This window comes from Parasteatoda tepidariorum, chromosome 9 (genome assembly GCF_043381705.1).
Source record: "Parasteatoda tepidariorum isolate YZ-2023 chromosome 9, CAS_Ptep_4.0, whole genome shotgun sequence".
Taxonomy (NCBI): Eukaryota; Metazoa; Arthropoda; class Arachnida; order Araneae; family Theridiidae; genus Parasteatoda; species Parasteatoda tepidariorum.
The window spans coordinates 46,916,346-46,934,792 of NC_092212.1; the positions used below are offsets into that span (position 1 = coordinate 46,916,346).

Below are 18,447 nucleotides of genomic sequence, written 5' to 3' on the forward strand. Positions count from 1 at the left end.
CTTGATTCGATTAATGATTTGAAATGCATGATTCGAATATTGATCCAATTCACACGATTAGAATCAGTGATCTAAATCACTTCCTAGGAGTAGCTGATCCGAAACACATGACTTGAATCGCTTGATTTAAATTAGTGATCCGAATCACTTCATAAGACTCAGTAATCTGAAATACTTAATAAGAATCATTGATCCGAATAACTTGAGTCGAGTCATTGATCCGAATAACTTGAGTCGAATCATTGATCCAAATAGCATGATTCGAATAATGATCAGAAGTGCATGATTCGAATTAGTGATCTGAATCATTTGATTCAAATCGTGATCTAAATTGTATGATACAAATCAGTGATGCAAATCACATGATATGAATCAGTGATCCGAATCACTTCATAAGAATCAATGATCCAAATCGCTAGATATGTATCACTGATCTGAAATCTCAATCTCTTGTTTCGAATAGTGACATGATTCGAATCCCTGATTTGAATCACTTGGTTTGTATAGTGATCCAAATCATATGATTTAGGTCACATAATTTAAATCAGTGATTTGAATCAGTGTTCTGAAGCGCTTCATTAGAATCAGTGATCCGAAACGTGATTTAAATCAGTTGATTCGATTCAATGATCTGAATCACACGATGATTCGTATAATGATCTGGAAACGCATGATTCGAATACCTGATCTGAATCACTTGATTCGATTAGTGATCCAAATCGCTTGATACGAATCAATGATTTGGATCGCATGATTTGTGTGAGACAAAAGAGGAACATTGGCTGGTTACGATGAAAAGAGTGACCATAATTTATATACTATAGGTCAGCAAACCATACCTTCCCGCTCAAGGAAAAAAAAAAATTCCCTCCCTTTTTTTTCCTGCTTCAGCTCTTGACCAATACTATTTTAGTTCTCATTTTATTTTTTTTAATGTTTTGAGGTTTTTTTTTTTTTTTTTTTGAGATGGAGTCATGCTCNTTTTTTTTTTTTTACAAAATGGGTGGAAAAATAGGTAGTATTTTTTTACTCTCAATGTTCAACTCCGTAGCCTAGTAATTTTGGACCTTACCCAGAAGCTAAGGGAACTCCTGGGTTAAACTAGCTCTCATGGAGAACTTTTTGATGAAAGTTACCTGTTTTAACGTTACACTAAGAGGAAAACCTGCGTTTAGCTCGGCAACAAGGGTATTCTAATCCATGATCTGTCTACCACTAAGAATATTATACGAAGCACTGTGGTCGGTGCTTGTTAAGCTATTATTGGTGTTAAGGATGCTCAATTAATTGTGGTAATAATGTCTTTATGTAGGTTCTAAAGCAGCAAATTTTTTTTGCTGCCATCCGAAAAGAGGTTTCAAAGAATTTATATAATAAAATGTACCACTATTCATAAACAGTTAGACTGAAATATGTTAGTATTAAAAAAGCCATTTGCAAGAACTACAAAAGCAATTCTGAGAATTGGTGAATGCAGTGAGCAGGGTCTCGTCTTAATATTTTTTGCACTATATTCGTTTTAAAATTAAGATAATTTTGAATCCTCCCTTCAACAGAAAGGCAAATACGAGGAATAATTATAATAAGCATTCTTTTCTAAAGACAATAAAATGATATTAAAGCATATGAATGCTGCCAGAAATTGTGAATCAATCATTTTTATCAAATTTGTTATTGAACCACGCACTGATTTGAAGCAGTTTTTTTTGCTGCCATCCGAAAAGAGGTTTCAAAGAATTTATATAAAAAAATGTACCACTATTCATAAACAATTAGACTAAAATGTGTTAGTATTAAAAAAGCCATTTGAAGGAACTACAAAAGCAATTCCGAGGATTGGTGAATGCAGCGAGCAGGGTCTCATCTTAATATTTTTTGCACTATATTTGTATTAAAATTAAAAAGATAATTTTGAACCCTCCCTTCAACAGAAAGGCAAATACGAGGGATAATTATAATAATCATGCTTTTCTAAAGACAATAAAATGATATTAAAGCATATGAATACTGCCGGAAATTGTGAATCAATCATTTTTATCAAATTTATTATTGAACCACACACTGATTTGAAGCAGTTAGTGATTGGAATCAACAGGAGGTTCGAGTCAGTAAATGATTTGAATCACCTAAGTAGACTGATTCTATTGATTCAAATCACTTTGATGATTCGTTTTGCCCAACTCTAATAGTTACCCTCTAAGTTGCCGCGTAGTAATAAAAACATGTATAAGAAAAGTTTTTTAAAACAGAAAAAGCTAAATAAAAACCAAAACAAAAATTGTTCTTAATTTTTAAAAAAAAAATTTAATGCTAAAAATCTCAAATTAACTTTTCAAATTTCTGCATTTTTTAGAAAAAAGTGACCATAAAAGAATAATGTTCATTAGAAACGCTCTTTAAAAAATTCTGTGTTGTAATCAAAAGGTTAATAAATTTTTTTTCTTCTCAGTTCTGAAATATAACTTTAACTTTGAGAATCATAGTTTTCTGTGTTACTGATTATTTGTCTTACCATATGAGAAAAAGTGATAATAAAAGAATGAAAATTATTAGAAACACCCCGTTAAAATGGTGCTCTATAATTAAAACAAAAAATAGCAAAAACGAAAAAAAGCAACAGCAAAGTGTACAATCCTTAAAACAAAACAGTATTGAATAAATGACGAAATTGACTTGCCTAAATGTAATTTTAAAAAAATGAAATCAACAGAACAAAATTCATGTTTTAGTATAAAGTACAAATCTAGTTTCAAAATGTGTATATATATATTTTTTTTTCAGAATATAAATTAACAGGTTTTCAACTATTTCTAATCAAAACTATTTCTAATAATGTATAGGGGTGCACAAACTTTTTGAGTGAATGGGCTACTTGCACAGCAGGTAGGATAAGAAATGGCCGCACACATAATTATACACATTAATGACAAATAACAAAATTTTTATTTAAGCATAAACTCCAATTTTTTTTATTAGTAAACCTGGAATTAATCAGTAATATTTTTAAAAAATTAAATACTTTTAATTATTAAAATTCATTTGAAAATCAAAAAAATTAATACTTTTTTTTTTTAAAAAGGAAATTTTTCTTTTTATCAAAGTTGATAAATTAAAAAAAATATAAAAATTGGATAAAAGAAAAAGGTTTTTTTGTCATATCACTTAGTTCAAAATTCATTTTAAAATAAATTCAAACTTTAAAAAAAAAATTTAATCCGCTCAGATTTAAAATATAAGAACTAAATCAATAAATACATATTTTGATTAGTAATATAAATTCAAATTAAATATTTTAATTCAGGAAAATTTATAGGGTTTAAACAAAAACCAAGAATAAAATAAAACCATAAACCAAAATAAGATTCATTATTTATTTCGTATTATACATCAAACATTATTTCTATTTCTTGAATTATTAGTGGTTTCATGAAATTTAATTAGGAAAACTTTTCTTTTTCGTTTTTTTTTTCCCTGTAAAAAATCACCGAAGTTACAAAAAATGTTTTAAAAAAATTACAAACAGTGAGCAGCTTAAAAATCGATGTTTTCTGACACCTCTCGAATTCTTCACGTTGCAGTTACATTGTATTAAAATATTGAAAATCTGTTTTACATTGTTTTAAAATATCCGAATATATGGCTCTAATTGCCAGAAGAATAAATTAGATTGATGATGAAATTCGACACAAAATTCTATCAAAAAGTGATAATGCGCTCGTCAAAATCAAGGGCAAAAAAAACTTGAATTACGATAAAATCAGCACAAACAAAGTGTGTCAAGAAGTAATTTAAATCAAAAAATCAAGTAAATCAAAAAGTAAAAGCCTTATTTAAATTTGCATATTGTAGTAAAATTTAGATTTTTTAAAACCAAGTGGAAATGACAACCAAAAAAATAAGTGAAAAGCGACTTGTATTTACGAGAAATCGATATGAACAAAGCGTGTCACAAAGTGATTATTTAAATGCGTCGTAATGATCTATAAGTAAAAATTTGGCATTTTCAAATCACATGGAAAAGTGTAGCAAAAACTGACTTTCAAAAAAAAGTTTATTAAAAAAATCATTTTGTTTTATGATGAAATAGGCGTAAATAAAGAAAGTTAAAAAGGACGCAATGAAAATGTATAAAATATTAAATGCACAATTTAAAACTTACAAGTTGTTGTTATTTCGTGTTAAATGTATCAGAATTTTAAAAACCACATAATGAAATTTATAAACAAACTAGATAAAGAAGGATAAAGAATCACTTGGATTTAAGATGAAATTGGCAAAAGTAAAGCAAGACAAAAAGTGAATATTCGAAATTCGTGTATCTTAATATCATATTAAAAGTATTGTTTTTTTTTTTAAAAAAAGGCATGCCAAATTCCCTAGCAATTATGGTGGAAAAAGTAATTGATCTATGATAGAATAATAGAACGTAGATCTATAATAGTATCTATGTAAATTGAGCTCGTCAAAAAGTGGCAACTCAAATGTGCGATTCAAAATTTTTTTAGATTGTGTTTGACAGCCGAGATTCTCGCAGAATATCATATTTGTCATGTCAACAATAAAAGAGAAACGAAGTTTCTGAATAAATGAGTTTATTTAAAAACATTAGTAATAAAGAATGTCACAAACAGAGTGACGAAAAGAAAGAATACAAAATGATCTGCTTCAACAGAAGCTTAAATACAGATAGCAGGTGACGTCATGATCCACGCAAGAACGACCAACAGCAAATGAAAATAAACTGGCCGATCCCCGCAGACCATGACGTCACCGACGNTAGATTAGTACACAATTGTATGTCAACACATTATTTATTACCTTAAACTGTCTGGAATTTATTATTAAAGGGCTGCGCTTACGTAAAATTTACTATCGTGGAAATTCAGCTTTTTTGCCTTTTGGCTAATCTCATCCCTGAAAGTACTAATCTAGTTTCAATGTTTCAAAATACGTATATATATATTTTTTCTTCAGAATATAAATTAACAGGTTTTCGACTATTTCTAATCAAAACTATTTCTAATAATGTATTGGGGTGCGCAAACTTTTTGAGTGAATGGGCTACTTGCAGAGCAGGTAGGATAACAAATTGCCGCATGCATATTTAGACACATGTGGCAAATAGGCAAATAACAAAATTTTTATGTAAACATAAACTGCAATTTTTTTATTAGTAAACCTGGAATTAATCAGTAATATTTTTAAGAAATTAAATACTTTAATTTTTAAAAATACTTTTAATTATTAAAATTCATTTGAAAATCAAAAAAAGTCATACTTTTTTTTAAATAAAGGAAATTTTTCATTCTATCGAAAATTGATAATTTTTTTTTTTTTTTAATGGCGGGCACTTGGGGACTGCCCCATTGGCCACAGGAATGCCAGAGCTGCTACTCTTTTTCTCGTTACCCAGTGGGCACCTGTGGCAAAGCCACGGCGGTGGAGCAGCGTCTCCCACGTCACACAACCACAAACCAGGGTTCGCCAAGTGGGCCCGCTTTGAAAAAACCCGCCCGGGTTTTATTGGGTGGGCTCACCTTGAAAAAACCCACTTGGTGGGTTTTTTCACAAATTGTTTCTTTAAAATTTGGTTGAAAAATAATTATCTCCTAATACTATCATTAGACACATCGTGGAAGTTAACAAATATTTTAGAAATGTGCATCAAGCACATGGATGGGCAAATGAAAAAAACTGCTTGATGCCCCATTTACCAAATGATACTAGGTGGAGTTCATATTGTGACCGCTTAAAAACTTTTGCCAATAATTATCATAAGTATCAAGAGATAGCTCTTGAACATCAAAATGAATCTAATAATTATATGTCATAAATATTAAATAATGTTGGGTTTTACCAATAAACTATCAATTTGGAAAAACATATATCAATTGTTTCTAACGCTTTAAAAAAAGCTACAATCAGAAAACATTTCAATTTCAGTAGCTGTTATGAATTAACGTACTATCGTGTGATGAATTGGAATAAACATTTTGTAAAAAAAGATTCCATCAGGCTGTTCAGCCACCTCATTTATTAGCATATGCATCCTGGATCCAGAAACAAGGGGACAGTTTTTAAATGATGAACAAGAGCAATTAGCAGAAAACTGTCTTTCTAAGCATCATCCAGAATTTCTGCCAGGTATTATGGCATTCAAAATTACGGATCCTGAATACTTTCCAAAATCAATGATGCTTCACGCCGTTATTCTACAGTTTTCATCGAAAAATAGTGGAAAATTAAGGCAAAAAAAAATCCAAGTTTCCACAAAATTTCTGCCAATTCTTTTTTCTTTACACTCAGCACCAGCATTCTCTGTCTATATCGAAAGACACTTTTCAACTTTTAGTTTGGTGTAGAGTAAACTACGAAATAGATTAGGAATAAATAAAGCTACAAAACTCGTAAAAGTGTATCACCATCTAAGAGAGAAATGTAGACACTTTGAATCTGCTGTATAATAATAATAATAAATTAAAAAATGGATCTTTTTTTTAAGTTAACTCTTAACATCTGCTGACAATTTTTAACTATTTGGAGAAAGTTTATCACCATTAAAAAACAGTTAAAAATTAAAATATTACTTTTAAGATTTTTTAAATATTCTTTTCAAGATTTTATTTCAATATAATTTATTTTCTTTCTTTTAATCATGTTTAAAAATATTGAAAACAAATAAAAAAACATTTTCTATTAAGTGATACATTAAACAACAATTAACAAAGTCAAAGTTTTATTTTCTGGTTTAAAAAAATAAGCTAAAACTTTTTATGCATGCTTTTTGTAACTTTTAAATTAATTTGTTTTTTAAAATTATAAAGTTAAAATTTATCTAAAAATGCAGTCTTTTTTTCTAAAAATGCAGTCTGTTTTCTAAAAATGCAGGTGAAGCATTTAAAAAATGGGACAAGTAACTGATACTCTTTATAATTAAATGTAATTTTAATTTCACTTTTTATTAATCGTATTATAAAAACATGGAAGACCATTAAATACGTATTCCAATTTAATTTTATTAATTAAATTTTAGTTTTTACTGATTATAAATTTGTAATAAGTAATATATATATACACATAAGCAACAAACGAAAACAAAAAGATTAATAAACTTGTTCCTTTTATATTACTGTTGCATTTATATTTTATAGTGCTTCAGTTAAAAATTGTGAAATGTTATGTATTTAAGAATAAAGATTCAAACATGTATTAGTGATAGTGCATTCTTTAAACTTATTTTAATTATAATATATATATTTTATATAACTTTTTTTGGATTTATACATCACCATTTAATACAAAAAAATATTTTCACATTAAGTAGTTTATGAGCAATAAATGAAAAAAACCAATTTCCCCCAGATTTTTTCAAATAAAACCCGAGCGGGTTGGGTTTTCTCAAACCCTGCCACAAACCCGTTTATAGGGCGGGTCACATTCACACAAAGGAGAAAGGACGTAGAACACAGAGAGAGAGAGAGAGAAAAAAAACATTGATGCCCTGAGCAGGATTCGAACCCGCTGCCAATGGCTCCGCAGTCAGACACGCTAACCACACGGCAACCTGATCAGCAAAATTGATAAATTTAAAAAAATATAAGAATTGGATAAAAGAAATAGGTTTTTTTTTTTGTCATATCACTTGGTTCAAAAATCATTTTAAAATAAATTCAAACTTTAAAAAAAGCAGAATCTTCACAGATTTAAAATATAAGAAATAAATCAATAAATACATATTTTGATTAGTAAATATAAATTAAAATTAAATATTTTAATTCGGGAAAATTTGTACGGTTTAAACAAAAACCAAGAATAAAATAAAACCATAAACCAAAATAAGATTCATTATTTATTTCGTATTATATATCAAGCACAAACATTATTTCTATTTCTTGAATTATTAGTGGTTTCATGAAATTTAATGAGGAAAAGTTTTCTTTTTAATTTTTTTTTCTAGAAAAAAATCACTGAAGTTACAAAAAATCACAAGCAGTGAGCAGCTTAAAAATTTACGATTTCCGACACCTCTCAAACTCTTCACGTTGCAATTAAATTGTACTGAAATTCTGTTTTACATTGTATTAAAATATTGGAATATATGACTCTAATTGCTGAAAAAATGACGGAACAATAAATTAGATTGATGATGAAATTCGACACAAAATTGTATCAAAAAGTGATGAAAACTTGCATGTCGTAATATAGTACTTGGAAAAAATGCAATCGTCAAAATCAAGAGGAAAAACATTGCAATAGTTGCAAAAAAAAAAGCTTAAACTACGATGAAATCAGCACGAACAAAGTGTGTCAAAAAGTTAATATTAAATGCATTATTTAAATTTGCATATCGTAGTAAAATTTAGAATTTTTAAAACCAAGTGGAAATGTAAAGCAGTAACTGCCAAAAAATAAGTGAAAAACAACTTGCATTCACGAGAAATCGTTATGAACAAAGCGTGTCAAAAAGTGATTATTTAAATGTGTCATAATGATCTCTAAGGGAAAATTTGGCATTTTCAAATCACATGAAAAAGTGTAGCAAAAACTGTCTTTCAAAAAAAAAAAGTTTTAAAAAAATTTTTGCTTAACGAATGAAATAGGCGTAAATAAAGATAGTAAAATAGGACGCAATGAAAATATATAAAATATTAAATGCACAATTTAAAACTCATAAGTTGTTATTGTATCGTGTTAAATGTATCGGAATTTTAAAAACCATTTAATGAAATTTATAAACATACTAGAAAAAAAAGGATAAAAAATCACTTGGATTTAAGATGAAAGTGGCAAAAATAAAGCAAGACAAAAAGTGATTATTCAAATTTCGAAATTCGTGTATCTTATAATCGTATTAAAAGTATTGGTTTTTTTTAAAAAAAACATGCAAAATTCCAAAACAAATATGGCGGAAAAAGTAATTGAGAAACGTAGATCTATAATAGAATCTATGTAAATTAAGCTTGTCAAAAAGTGACAACTCAAATGTGTGATTCAAAATGTTTGTTATTTTTGTAAATTTTTTTCGATTGTGTTCAGAAGCTTTTGTGGGCCGCTCATCAACAGTCAGCCGTCCGCACGAAATAAACTTTGAAAAATAAACTTTGTTGAAAAATATTTTTACAGAAAGTTCTTTGCCAAACTTTCCCCAAAAGGGCCGAATATGAATTTCAACCTTACTACAAATATTTTTTTTTCTTCTTTTTTTGCATTGCTTACTACACTGCTTTTTTTTTTTTTTTTTTTAAAGANTTTTTTTTTTTTTTTTTTTGAAAAAAGCTCACTATACTACTAATTACAAAAAAAAATTGCAACTATAGTAGTTTTGCTACTTGTAGCATGTTACTTATGAAAATGTTAGCTTAAAAGTTATGATTACTTACGTTAGGATAGTTTTTGATGTAAGTATTTACTATATATTTGTAATTTTTTTTAAGCTATTAATTGATTTAGTGTAGAATTAGTGAAATTTTTTTGTCCATTTGGCTGCTAATTCGCTATTTGATGTGATGATTTTATCGATTCTTTTAATAAATTTTTCGGCAATTATCATAACTGATTTTCACCTTTTTTTAAAAAAAAAAAAAAAATCTGAATATAAACAATATTTTTTATCTCAAAACATGAATCTCTTATAATTTATTTAATTAACCCCTTTTTAACTGCCCAATTTGCACGATTTTGTCATAATTGCATGTGGTTTTATCAACAAGCTTTAGTTATTGCTGTAGATTTCATGATTTTTTATTAATTTTTTTATGAGATGACGACTCACAAGATGAGAAAAAGGAGATATGAGTAATTTTTTTCATTGTATATATTCTTTTATAGATTGATGAGAAAAACTTTATTAAATAAATTTTTTTTCTTTTAAATAATTTTTTTTTAAAAATTTTATAGACGTTTCTTTTTGACATAAAAATGACAGTCTTCTGATTCTCTTTTATGTATAAGAAAAATTAAGTACTTAAAAACAAAACAACTGCACAATGAGAAAAAAAAATTTCAGATAATCTCTTCATCCAGCAATCACATGCCTGCAGCATTAAATAATAATAATATTCTCATTGAAGCTATAAATACTAAATTCCAGGTGATGTAAGCTTTTAGTTTATTTATATATATCATAAGATAATGATATTTCTGGATCAATACTCGTTCAATCCAAAGGTTCAAGTTGCCAAATTTTGCCTTGTTCTTGTACTTATGATAAAATTAAAATATCTATACTGACATCAAGTTTATCCTTTTCTGTGTTAGTTTTTTTAAAATATTTTTTATTATTGTTAGTTTCTCATGTGTCTTTGACCCGTTTGTCAGAAAAAATTAGTTGCCATATTAAGGTCGGTACACCGGTCCTTCCCTTACTACAGGGATCTGTCCAGGCCAAATTTACTACCGTTCAGCGGTACCATGACAAATTCAACTTTAGGAAAAACGGTAGTTTCACAAAATACTTTTTCATGAAATTATATTTTTGTATCCCGTAAAAAACAATAAATCTATATTTTTGTGTTGATTTTTTAATATAATTTTTAATTTTCACAAATTATGTCTAAATTTTCTCAAAATAGGTACCTCTCAGCCTAGACAGACCCCTGCCTTAAACAATATAACGTGTGATCATGTGACTTTTTGCAAGTATTTAAAAGCTTAAAGCCTCTGTGATTTAAAGAAGTTATATTTTTGTAAAATGCTTTTAATTATTTTTTAATTTTGAAATAGCTAAAGAAGATGCCAAAGTAAAAATATCTTTTGCCGAATAGATAAACACTCTTTTTATTTAAAATAGTTAGCTATTATGGTTGTTAGATACATTTTTCTTTTGCATATTGTTTAAAAGATTTAAATGAATTTATTTTTATTGCAGCCTGTTATGGAATAGTGCAAGTGCCAACAGGACCTTGGTTTTGTAGAAAATGTGAATCTCAAGAAAGAAGCGCTAGAGTTGTGAGTGTTATTCTTTATATTATCTGTATGCATACTTTATTTTACGAATAATTTTATGAATTCAGAATAAAATTTTATTAATATTAATTGTATTCTCATGGGGATTATGGTAGCCCTTTAAGACTTATATTCTAGGTGTTGTATGTTTTATTTATGTAGTGTTAATGGTGCATTTTTTTGTTATATAATGAATACAACTAGTTATTGAAATTTTCTGCATTTTAAAATATATATATTATATGGAGTTAAAAGCTTTTTTAAAGTCATTTCTTTTTACTTTCTTGTTCATTTTTATAAAAATTACTCGCCTCTCTTTATTGCTTTTTGTTTTTAGTTTAAATTTCTTTTTTATTTTTATTTTAAAATGTTTTCTTATATGTATGTTTAATTTGTCTCATGCTTGAATTGCTTGGTAAATTTTTTTTTTATTAGTTTATACTTTATTTTTTTATTACTTTATATTTAACATAAACTCAATATCTATGTACAAGAAATTTAAATATAATTATTTAAATTTTAATATTTATATATAATAATGAATAAGTTCTGATAATTAATTAACCTAATGGACATATTTAATGACTTTTGTATGTCAGAAAAAAGTGATTAATCTTTTAAACAAATCCAAATATATTATAAATTTTTTTCTTCCTTTTTTTATGTAAAATTATATCTCATATTTTTTTAAAAATAATTTCCCCTTAAATAAATTTTTTGTCTTTTATTTATTTTTATTTATTGTCTAAATTTTAGTTTGCGCCTTCGGATTTGTACTGCTAAATTGCTGTCAAGAAAAATAAAGGTGGAATTTAAAAAGAATAATCAGAAAAGGGAGAGAAATATTCAAAATCATTTACAGACTTCCTCAATACACTGGCTCTACATATCTCAACGGCTGATTTTTTGTTGTGTTGCTCTGATTCCTGTTATCTGTGTACAAATGACAGTAAATTTTGATGTTGCTATTCAATCATGAGAAATAAAAGAAAGGTAAAATTTTGAAAAAAAAAATGCAGTACAATTAAATAAATGTTGTTTGAATCACAAAACACATTGTAGGCAAATTTAGGTTAAATATTTCTTCGTTTGTAATGTAGGGTGTATTTTTGCAAATTGAATTCATAATTGCCTTACTACTGTATCGTGCTGTTATTAGTATTACTGAACTGAGTATTGTTTTTCTATATTGTAATATTTTGTATGATTTTAATGCCATTGAGTTTTTCCCTTTTTCTAGAGATGTGAACTTTGTCCTTCGAAGGATGGTGCGCTAAAACGAACAGACAGTGGAGGTATATTTCATTATAAATATTGTTAAACGTAATGCTTTTATGAATCCTATTTATTGTTCTTAAAAACATATAAATAAGTAACATTTAACTTTTTCTAGTCTCTCTGACATTTAAATCTAAAGTAGAGGATATAATTATAAAAAAATGGTTTATAGAAAACTTTTATAAGCTGCTCTATAATTATTTTTTTGTTGTTCTTTTAATTTAATTCAGTTGTCTGCAATGCAATTCAGTAAGATCCTCTTATAATGATCCTAAATTTTACAAGATTTGGTATTCAACAAGAAAAATAGTATTTTTTCTAGTAAAGTACGTGAAATTTTAGCGAACAATTTTTTTAACCTTTTTTTTTAGTATTCCAACGAGGCAAATAATTATTTTTAAAAAAAATGGAGTACAATGTTAAATCCTTTCCAGTGACTTAAGGAATAAACTTAGCTTATAACACTGACATGTACTACTCGTCAGTTACGCTTGTGTGTTATTACAAAAATACTGTTTTTTGAAAACTACAGAAATTACAGATATTGAAAAATTTAATGCCTAAAGTGTTTTATGGTGAAAATTAAATGAAGCAATATCAGATAAATATGTTGTCGTTTGTTAATAAAGAATTTGTAAAGTAATTCCTATAGGTTGTTTTTTATAATTAAATCTTATGTATTTAAAATTTGTGCACTGGAAATAAATTCTGATTTTGAGAGCATTTTGAGATTTTTTATATTGAAAACAAAACTTGTTCTTTTTTTTTTTTTTTTTTTTTTTTTTTTTTTTATTATTTTTTTTTTTTAAAGCTTGTTAAATAAGGCTTGACAAATAAGCAAAGGGGGTAGAAATTTATATTTAAAAATGTAAATGTAAATTTTTACTGTTTTCACCAATGTTTATGATTTAAACCGCTAGGTTTTAATCTTTCATAATTTTTTTCATTTGCTTTTTTTTTTGTAAGATCTTTTACCGCACTGCTTTTTCAGACACCTATTTAACAGTCAGCTTTTATGGTTCGATCTTTGTTTACTTCAGGGGAGTTGTGGGAGAAAAATTAATGGCTCTGCACCTTTTTCTCATGGACTTATACTTAGAAAATTTAATTTTCTTTTGTACTGGAAAGATTACAATTAAACCTTGAATTCAGTTTATGGTTAACAATTAAAAAGAACTGAGGGCATATTCAGTTTTATAATGAAAGTAACAGATCAAGCCTATGCTTAAAGAAACTTTTATGTTTAAATTTAAGCTATATTTCTTTGGTTGAATCACAGTTTTTAAATTTTTATAGGTTGGGCTCATGTTGTTTGCGCGCTCTACATACCCGAAGTACGTTTTGGAAATGTCACAACGATGGAGCCTATTATTTTACAGTTGGTCCCTCAAGATAGATACAACAAGGTAATATATTTTAACTTTTACTGCAATTGATATGCTCTGTTCCTTAATATGTGTCTGCACACCCAGTTTTCAAAATCAGGTATCTGTTAATAGTGAACACAATATTAGTGCAGTATCAATTCTTTTGTTATAATATTATTTCTTGTAAATACAAGAAGGAATTTATGACATTGTTTTTATAAAATCGTGATGAATGTTTTATTGGCAAAAATTATTACATGTCTTGATTATTGTGCTGGTGTAGCTAAAATTGTGATGCTTGCATGTATGTGTATAAAATATATACATTTTTATGCATTATATATTTTTATTTAGACTGCTTGATTTTGCTTAATATAATTTATACTCACATATATTGCATATGTGTTTATGCAAATTTGACTTTCATAACTTATGGCAGTGGATTAATTTTCCTCTTTTGATACTAGATTCCCGATTATCAGTGGTTTCCAATGACACTATAACCTCAATTAATTCAATTAACTAGTCCAAAATGTCGTCAGCATATTTTATATGCTCATTTTTTTAAAAAAAACGTAGTTGACACTTTATAATAAAACTTCGTCCTCAGTAAAAATATAACTGAATCTAAATATATAACTGGAAACGAATCTAAAATATATAACTGGAAATGAAATTTCCTGTTAGAAAAATATTTTGTAGATTTTCATTCCAATGAAATATTCTGCAATACAAATTCTATTAAAAAAATATTGCACAGGTCATTCTTTCTAACTACCACTTAGGCAAAAATTTGTGAGACAGAATATTACGCATAAATAATTTAGCTTTTAAAAATTGCATCTCCCATATTTTTTACATCTTAGATTTTGCCCTGGCATCAGACCACAGATAACCATGAGTATAATGCATGTATGTATTGTTTGACTCAAAAAGGAGAAAAACAGAATTTTTAGTCATTAAGGATTTCTCTCTCTTTTAGTTGTGTTATATTTGTGAAGACCAAGGTAAGGAGTCGAAAGCATGCGTTGGAGCCTGCATGCAATGTAATAAATCTGGCTGTAAGCAATATTTTCATGTCACCTGGTAAGTTATTTTTTATTTACTTATTTCAAATTTGATACTTGGCCACCTTTTATTTTTTAATGGTAGGGAAAAAAATTATAAAATGTCTAATCACTTATCAGCATATGACTGTATCTCGTTAAGCTCTACATTCTTATGTTCTCGGTATCTATCTTAGGGTTGTCACTGTTGAGTATTAGAGATGCTTTTCGAACTTGGTAATCTTTAGCGACTTTTGAGCAAAAAGCGTTAATAACATCGATTTTTTTATTTTTTAAAAAAGTGTCAGCATTTTGAAGATTTAGATTTAATACTCATATATTGAGGTATTTTATAATCAGCAGTGGCTCTTTTTTTGGGGGGGGGGCTTTTTCATTATTTTGAATTTGGGGGGCGGGGGCGGAAAAGGTCTTGTTTTTATCTACAAAAACGTAAAGCAAATTTTTCTTCTTTTTTGTTGCAATGTGATCAGTCTGCTTGGCAGATTTTTGTTTTCTATGGTGATAGCCTTTGATGTCGAATATATGAGTATTTCTAATAATCACCGCTTTTACAGAATTGTTTTATTTGATATTCAATGTTTCTTGGGTCTATGAATTTGTTGTATTCGCTTAATTATCCTCAATATTTAACTACACATTATTTTTATTAATCTACCCCTTTTATTCATATTTTTCCTAATAAGATTTCAAGATAAGATTATTGTAGTACAAGAAAATAAAAAAAATTTTACATTTAATTTTTAAATTTTTTTTTTTTTTTATAGTTGTTTTTTATTTGGATTTTTGTTTTCCTTATTTTCTTAACTAAATTTGTACCTTTTTATGTATGGTATTATTTTCAGTTTAGTGAATATATTATTTAAAGATAGAATTGTCGAAAAAAATAAAAATATTACTAAAAGGGTAAAATTTTAATTTAAAAAAATATTAATTTAAAAATCCTTACTTATTTGCTAAAAGTTTTTCAATCGGTCAATTTTTCTTGGCACATTTCTTATTGCCAATGTATTTGTTAGTAATTTTTAATTCATTTTCTTTTATGAAAAATTCCATATTAAATTAACAAAAACTTTTTAACTCTAAATTTATGTTCTTAATAAATCTTTTAACAGAATCTTTTAAAGTAAACAGAATTCTGTAAAGCTATCAAAATATGGAAAATACTTTTTAACATTTATGTTTGAAAATTGACAAGTTTTATTTTTTGAAAGAAATACCCTGTAATTAGAAATGCATTCTGAAATGTTCATGATTTTTTTCATTATTTTCAAATTAAATATTGGAAAAGTGTTAAAATCACTGACCACTTCATCAAATTTTTTAAAATTTTATAGAATTAATCTTGATTTGAAAATGAAAATTCTTAGTAGGAAAATTCTTAGCAGTGCACCTTTGCTTCAAAGGTAATTTAAAAATCTTTGAAATAAGGCAATTTTTTTAAGACTTTGATAGTAAAAACACCAATGAGTAATAATTAAAAAAAAATCAGCATATATGTGATGTACATTTTTACGTGACCTGAAAGCCGCAAGAAACCTGTATTTTGCACAACTTTCAATGTAATTAACTGCCTTTACAAAATTTAGACTAAATTTGAATTAGAAATATGAAATTTACCAGAAAAGAAACCTTAAATGAGCAGAAAGAAATTTGATTCAGAGATCTATGGTAACTGATTCATTTTTTATATGACGTGGCTCTAAATGTAGAGGTTTTTACCTGAATAATTGAATGCAGAAGTAATTATGAAAAAGCTGTTAATTTAAAAAAAAAATGTGATTCAAGCCTAATATAAATACCTGAAGTTAATGCCCTACCCCGAATTGAACTCTCGAGGTCTCTATAATTTACTGATGGGTAGAAGCAAAACTTACTTGTATACATCTTGGCTAAAGATAATGATGTTTCTGATATAATTTTTTATTTTGAATCAGATGAAATCACATCCAAGTTGTTATATCTAATAGCAAATAAGTTATTCAAAGTTTAATATAGAAACAGAGCAAGTTTTGACTTATTAATATTTACTGTTCTGGTATTGCTATTCAGGCAATTAAGGTATGGATTTCAATGTATTTTTTGTCCAATAGGTTTAAATTGTTACTGAACTGAACTATTCCTATCAATCCCTATTAAAACACATGTTTAATAATTTTACGTAAATAACATTTCCTGAAAATTTCAACAAAATCAGAAATCTCAAATAACCGTTTTACCTTTTCTGTGTATTTTATAGAATTATGCTTTTTAATGATTTTTATGAACTTTTAAAAATACGTTTCTGGAGATAAATAATTTTATTACTTTCATTTATTTTATGACAATGAAACTATTGTGTGCAATTTACCATTAGATCTAACTCAACAAATTGTTTGGCACAGCATATCCTCCTTTGGATCTTGTGCCATAAAACTTCTACATTCAATCCAATCCAATCCAATCCAGAAATCGCAAATATCCAACTCTGTTTGACTTTTTAAAAAAAAAACTCGCTTTCAATATTACTTATTGTGTTTTAGCTATTATAATGATAAAATTAGGTGTGGTTTGATTTGAATGGTATAGTTGAATAATTGAAGATTGTGATGAAAACTGGATAATGAAAATGACAGTTGAAAATGAAAACTATTATTTAGTATTTCTAGAGCTTTTTATAAAATATAGTAAAAATTGAATAATTAGTTTAAATGGATTAGAATTTGATTAAGAATGATTAAAAAAAATAAGCGTTTTTATAAAATATAATAAAAATTGAATAATTAGTTTAAATGAATTAGAATTTGATTAAGAATGATTAAAAAAATAAGCATTTTTATAAAATATAATAAAAATTGAATAATTAGATTGAATGAATTAGAATTTGATTAAGAATGATTAAAAAAGTAAGCGTTTTTATAAAATATAATGAAAATTTAATAATTAGTTTAAATGAATTAGAATTATTAAGAATGATTAAAAAAATAAGTTTAAGAAATTTTAAAAGCTAAGAAATATGTAATACCTATTGTGGCATCACAGTTATACTATGTTTCAATCTAATTACTATGATTAATTTCAGTGCTCAAGCAGCTGGGCTGTTGTGTGAAGAAGCTGGGAACTATGAAGATAATGTGAAATATTGTGGATATTGTATATACCATTATCAGAAGCTGGTAAGTAGCCAACCTGTTAATTGCCGGTTAAAATTGGTAAGTATAGCTGTAACTTTAATAATTTATTTTGTCTCAAGATTCCATTCCAGTTAGTTGGATAAATCAAAAAAAAAAATTCTTTTTTTTTAAAAGTAGAAATTGAAAAGTTGGTTTATGTCCCTGGAATAAATAGCTCATGTTATGTTTATAACAAAAATATACTTGTAATAGCTAAGACCAAGCATACTCATGCTTATTTTAAACGTAATTTTTTGGCTTGGTTTCATTTATTAACACATTACTCTAGAAATATTAGTAAAAGAAATAATTTTGAAAAAGCAAATCTTTTATTTCTAATGTTATGAAATTAAAATTGCCTCCTTAAATGTCATCCTTAATGCTATATTAAATTCTTATGTTATCGTTATTTTGCTGAGATACACCTTGGCGTTTATGATTTTATACCTGAAATTTTAGTACCTGTGTCATATTTTATTGGTTGGCCTATCTAATGATTTATTTTCCCTTTTCGCTCTCGTAATTGAAAATTCTATTTTGTTGAATTGATATCTTCAAAATTTTATTATTATTCTTTTCCTTTTTATCTTTTGTGGCAATATATCTGGATTTATCATACTCTAAAGAATTAACAATGTAAGT

At 26.9% G+C, this 18,447-nt stretch overlaps 1 protein-coding gene across 3 annotated transcripts in view; it reads left to right on the forward strand.

Moving 5' to 3' along the window:
* The window catches only part of LOC107438219 (protein AF-10), a 40,682-nt gene that overhangs the window by 5,486 nt on the left and 16,749 nt on the right, over positions 1–18,447 (forward strand). For 2 of the 3 annotated variants that reach the window (XM_071184845.1, XM_043042499.2), the window contains exons 2-6: positions 10,868–10,947; positions 12,185–12,239; positions 13,519–13,628; positions 14,572–14,675; positions 17,715–17,808. In XM_071184845.1, the coding sequence (XP_071040946.1) occupies positions 13,581–13,628; positions 14,572–14,675; positions 17,715–17,808 (246 nt within the window). In that variant the 5' untranslated portion in view covers positions 10,868–10,947; positions 12,185–12,239; positions 13,519–13,580. Of the gene's footprint in view, positions 1–10,867; positions 10,948–12,184; positions 12,240–13,518; positions 13,629–14,571; positions 14,676–17,714; positions 17,845–18,447 lie in introns of all 3 variants that reach the window. The other variant, XM_043042501.2, reaches the window with a different exon arrangement.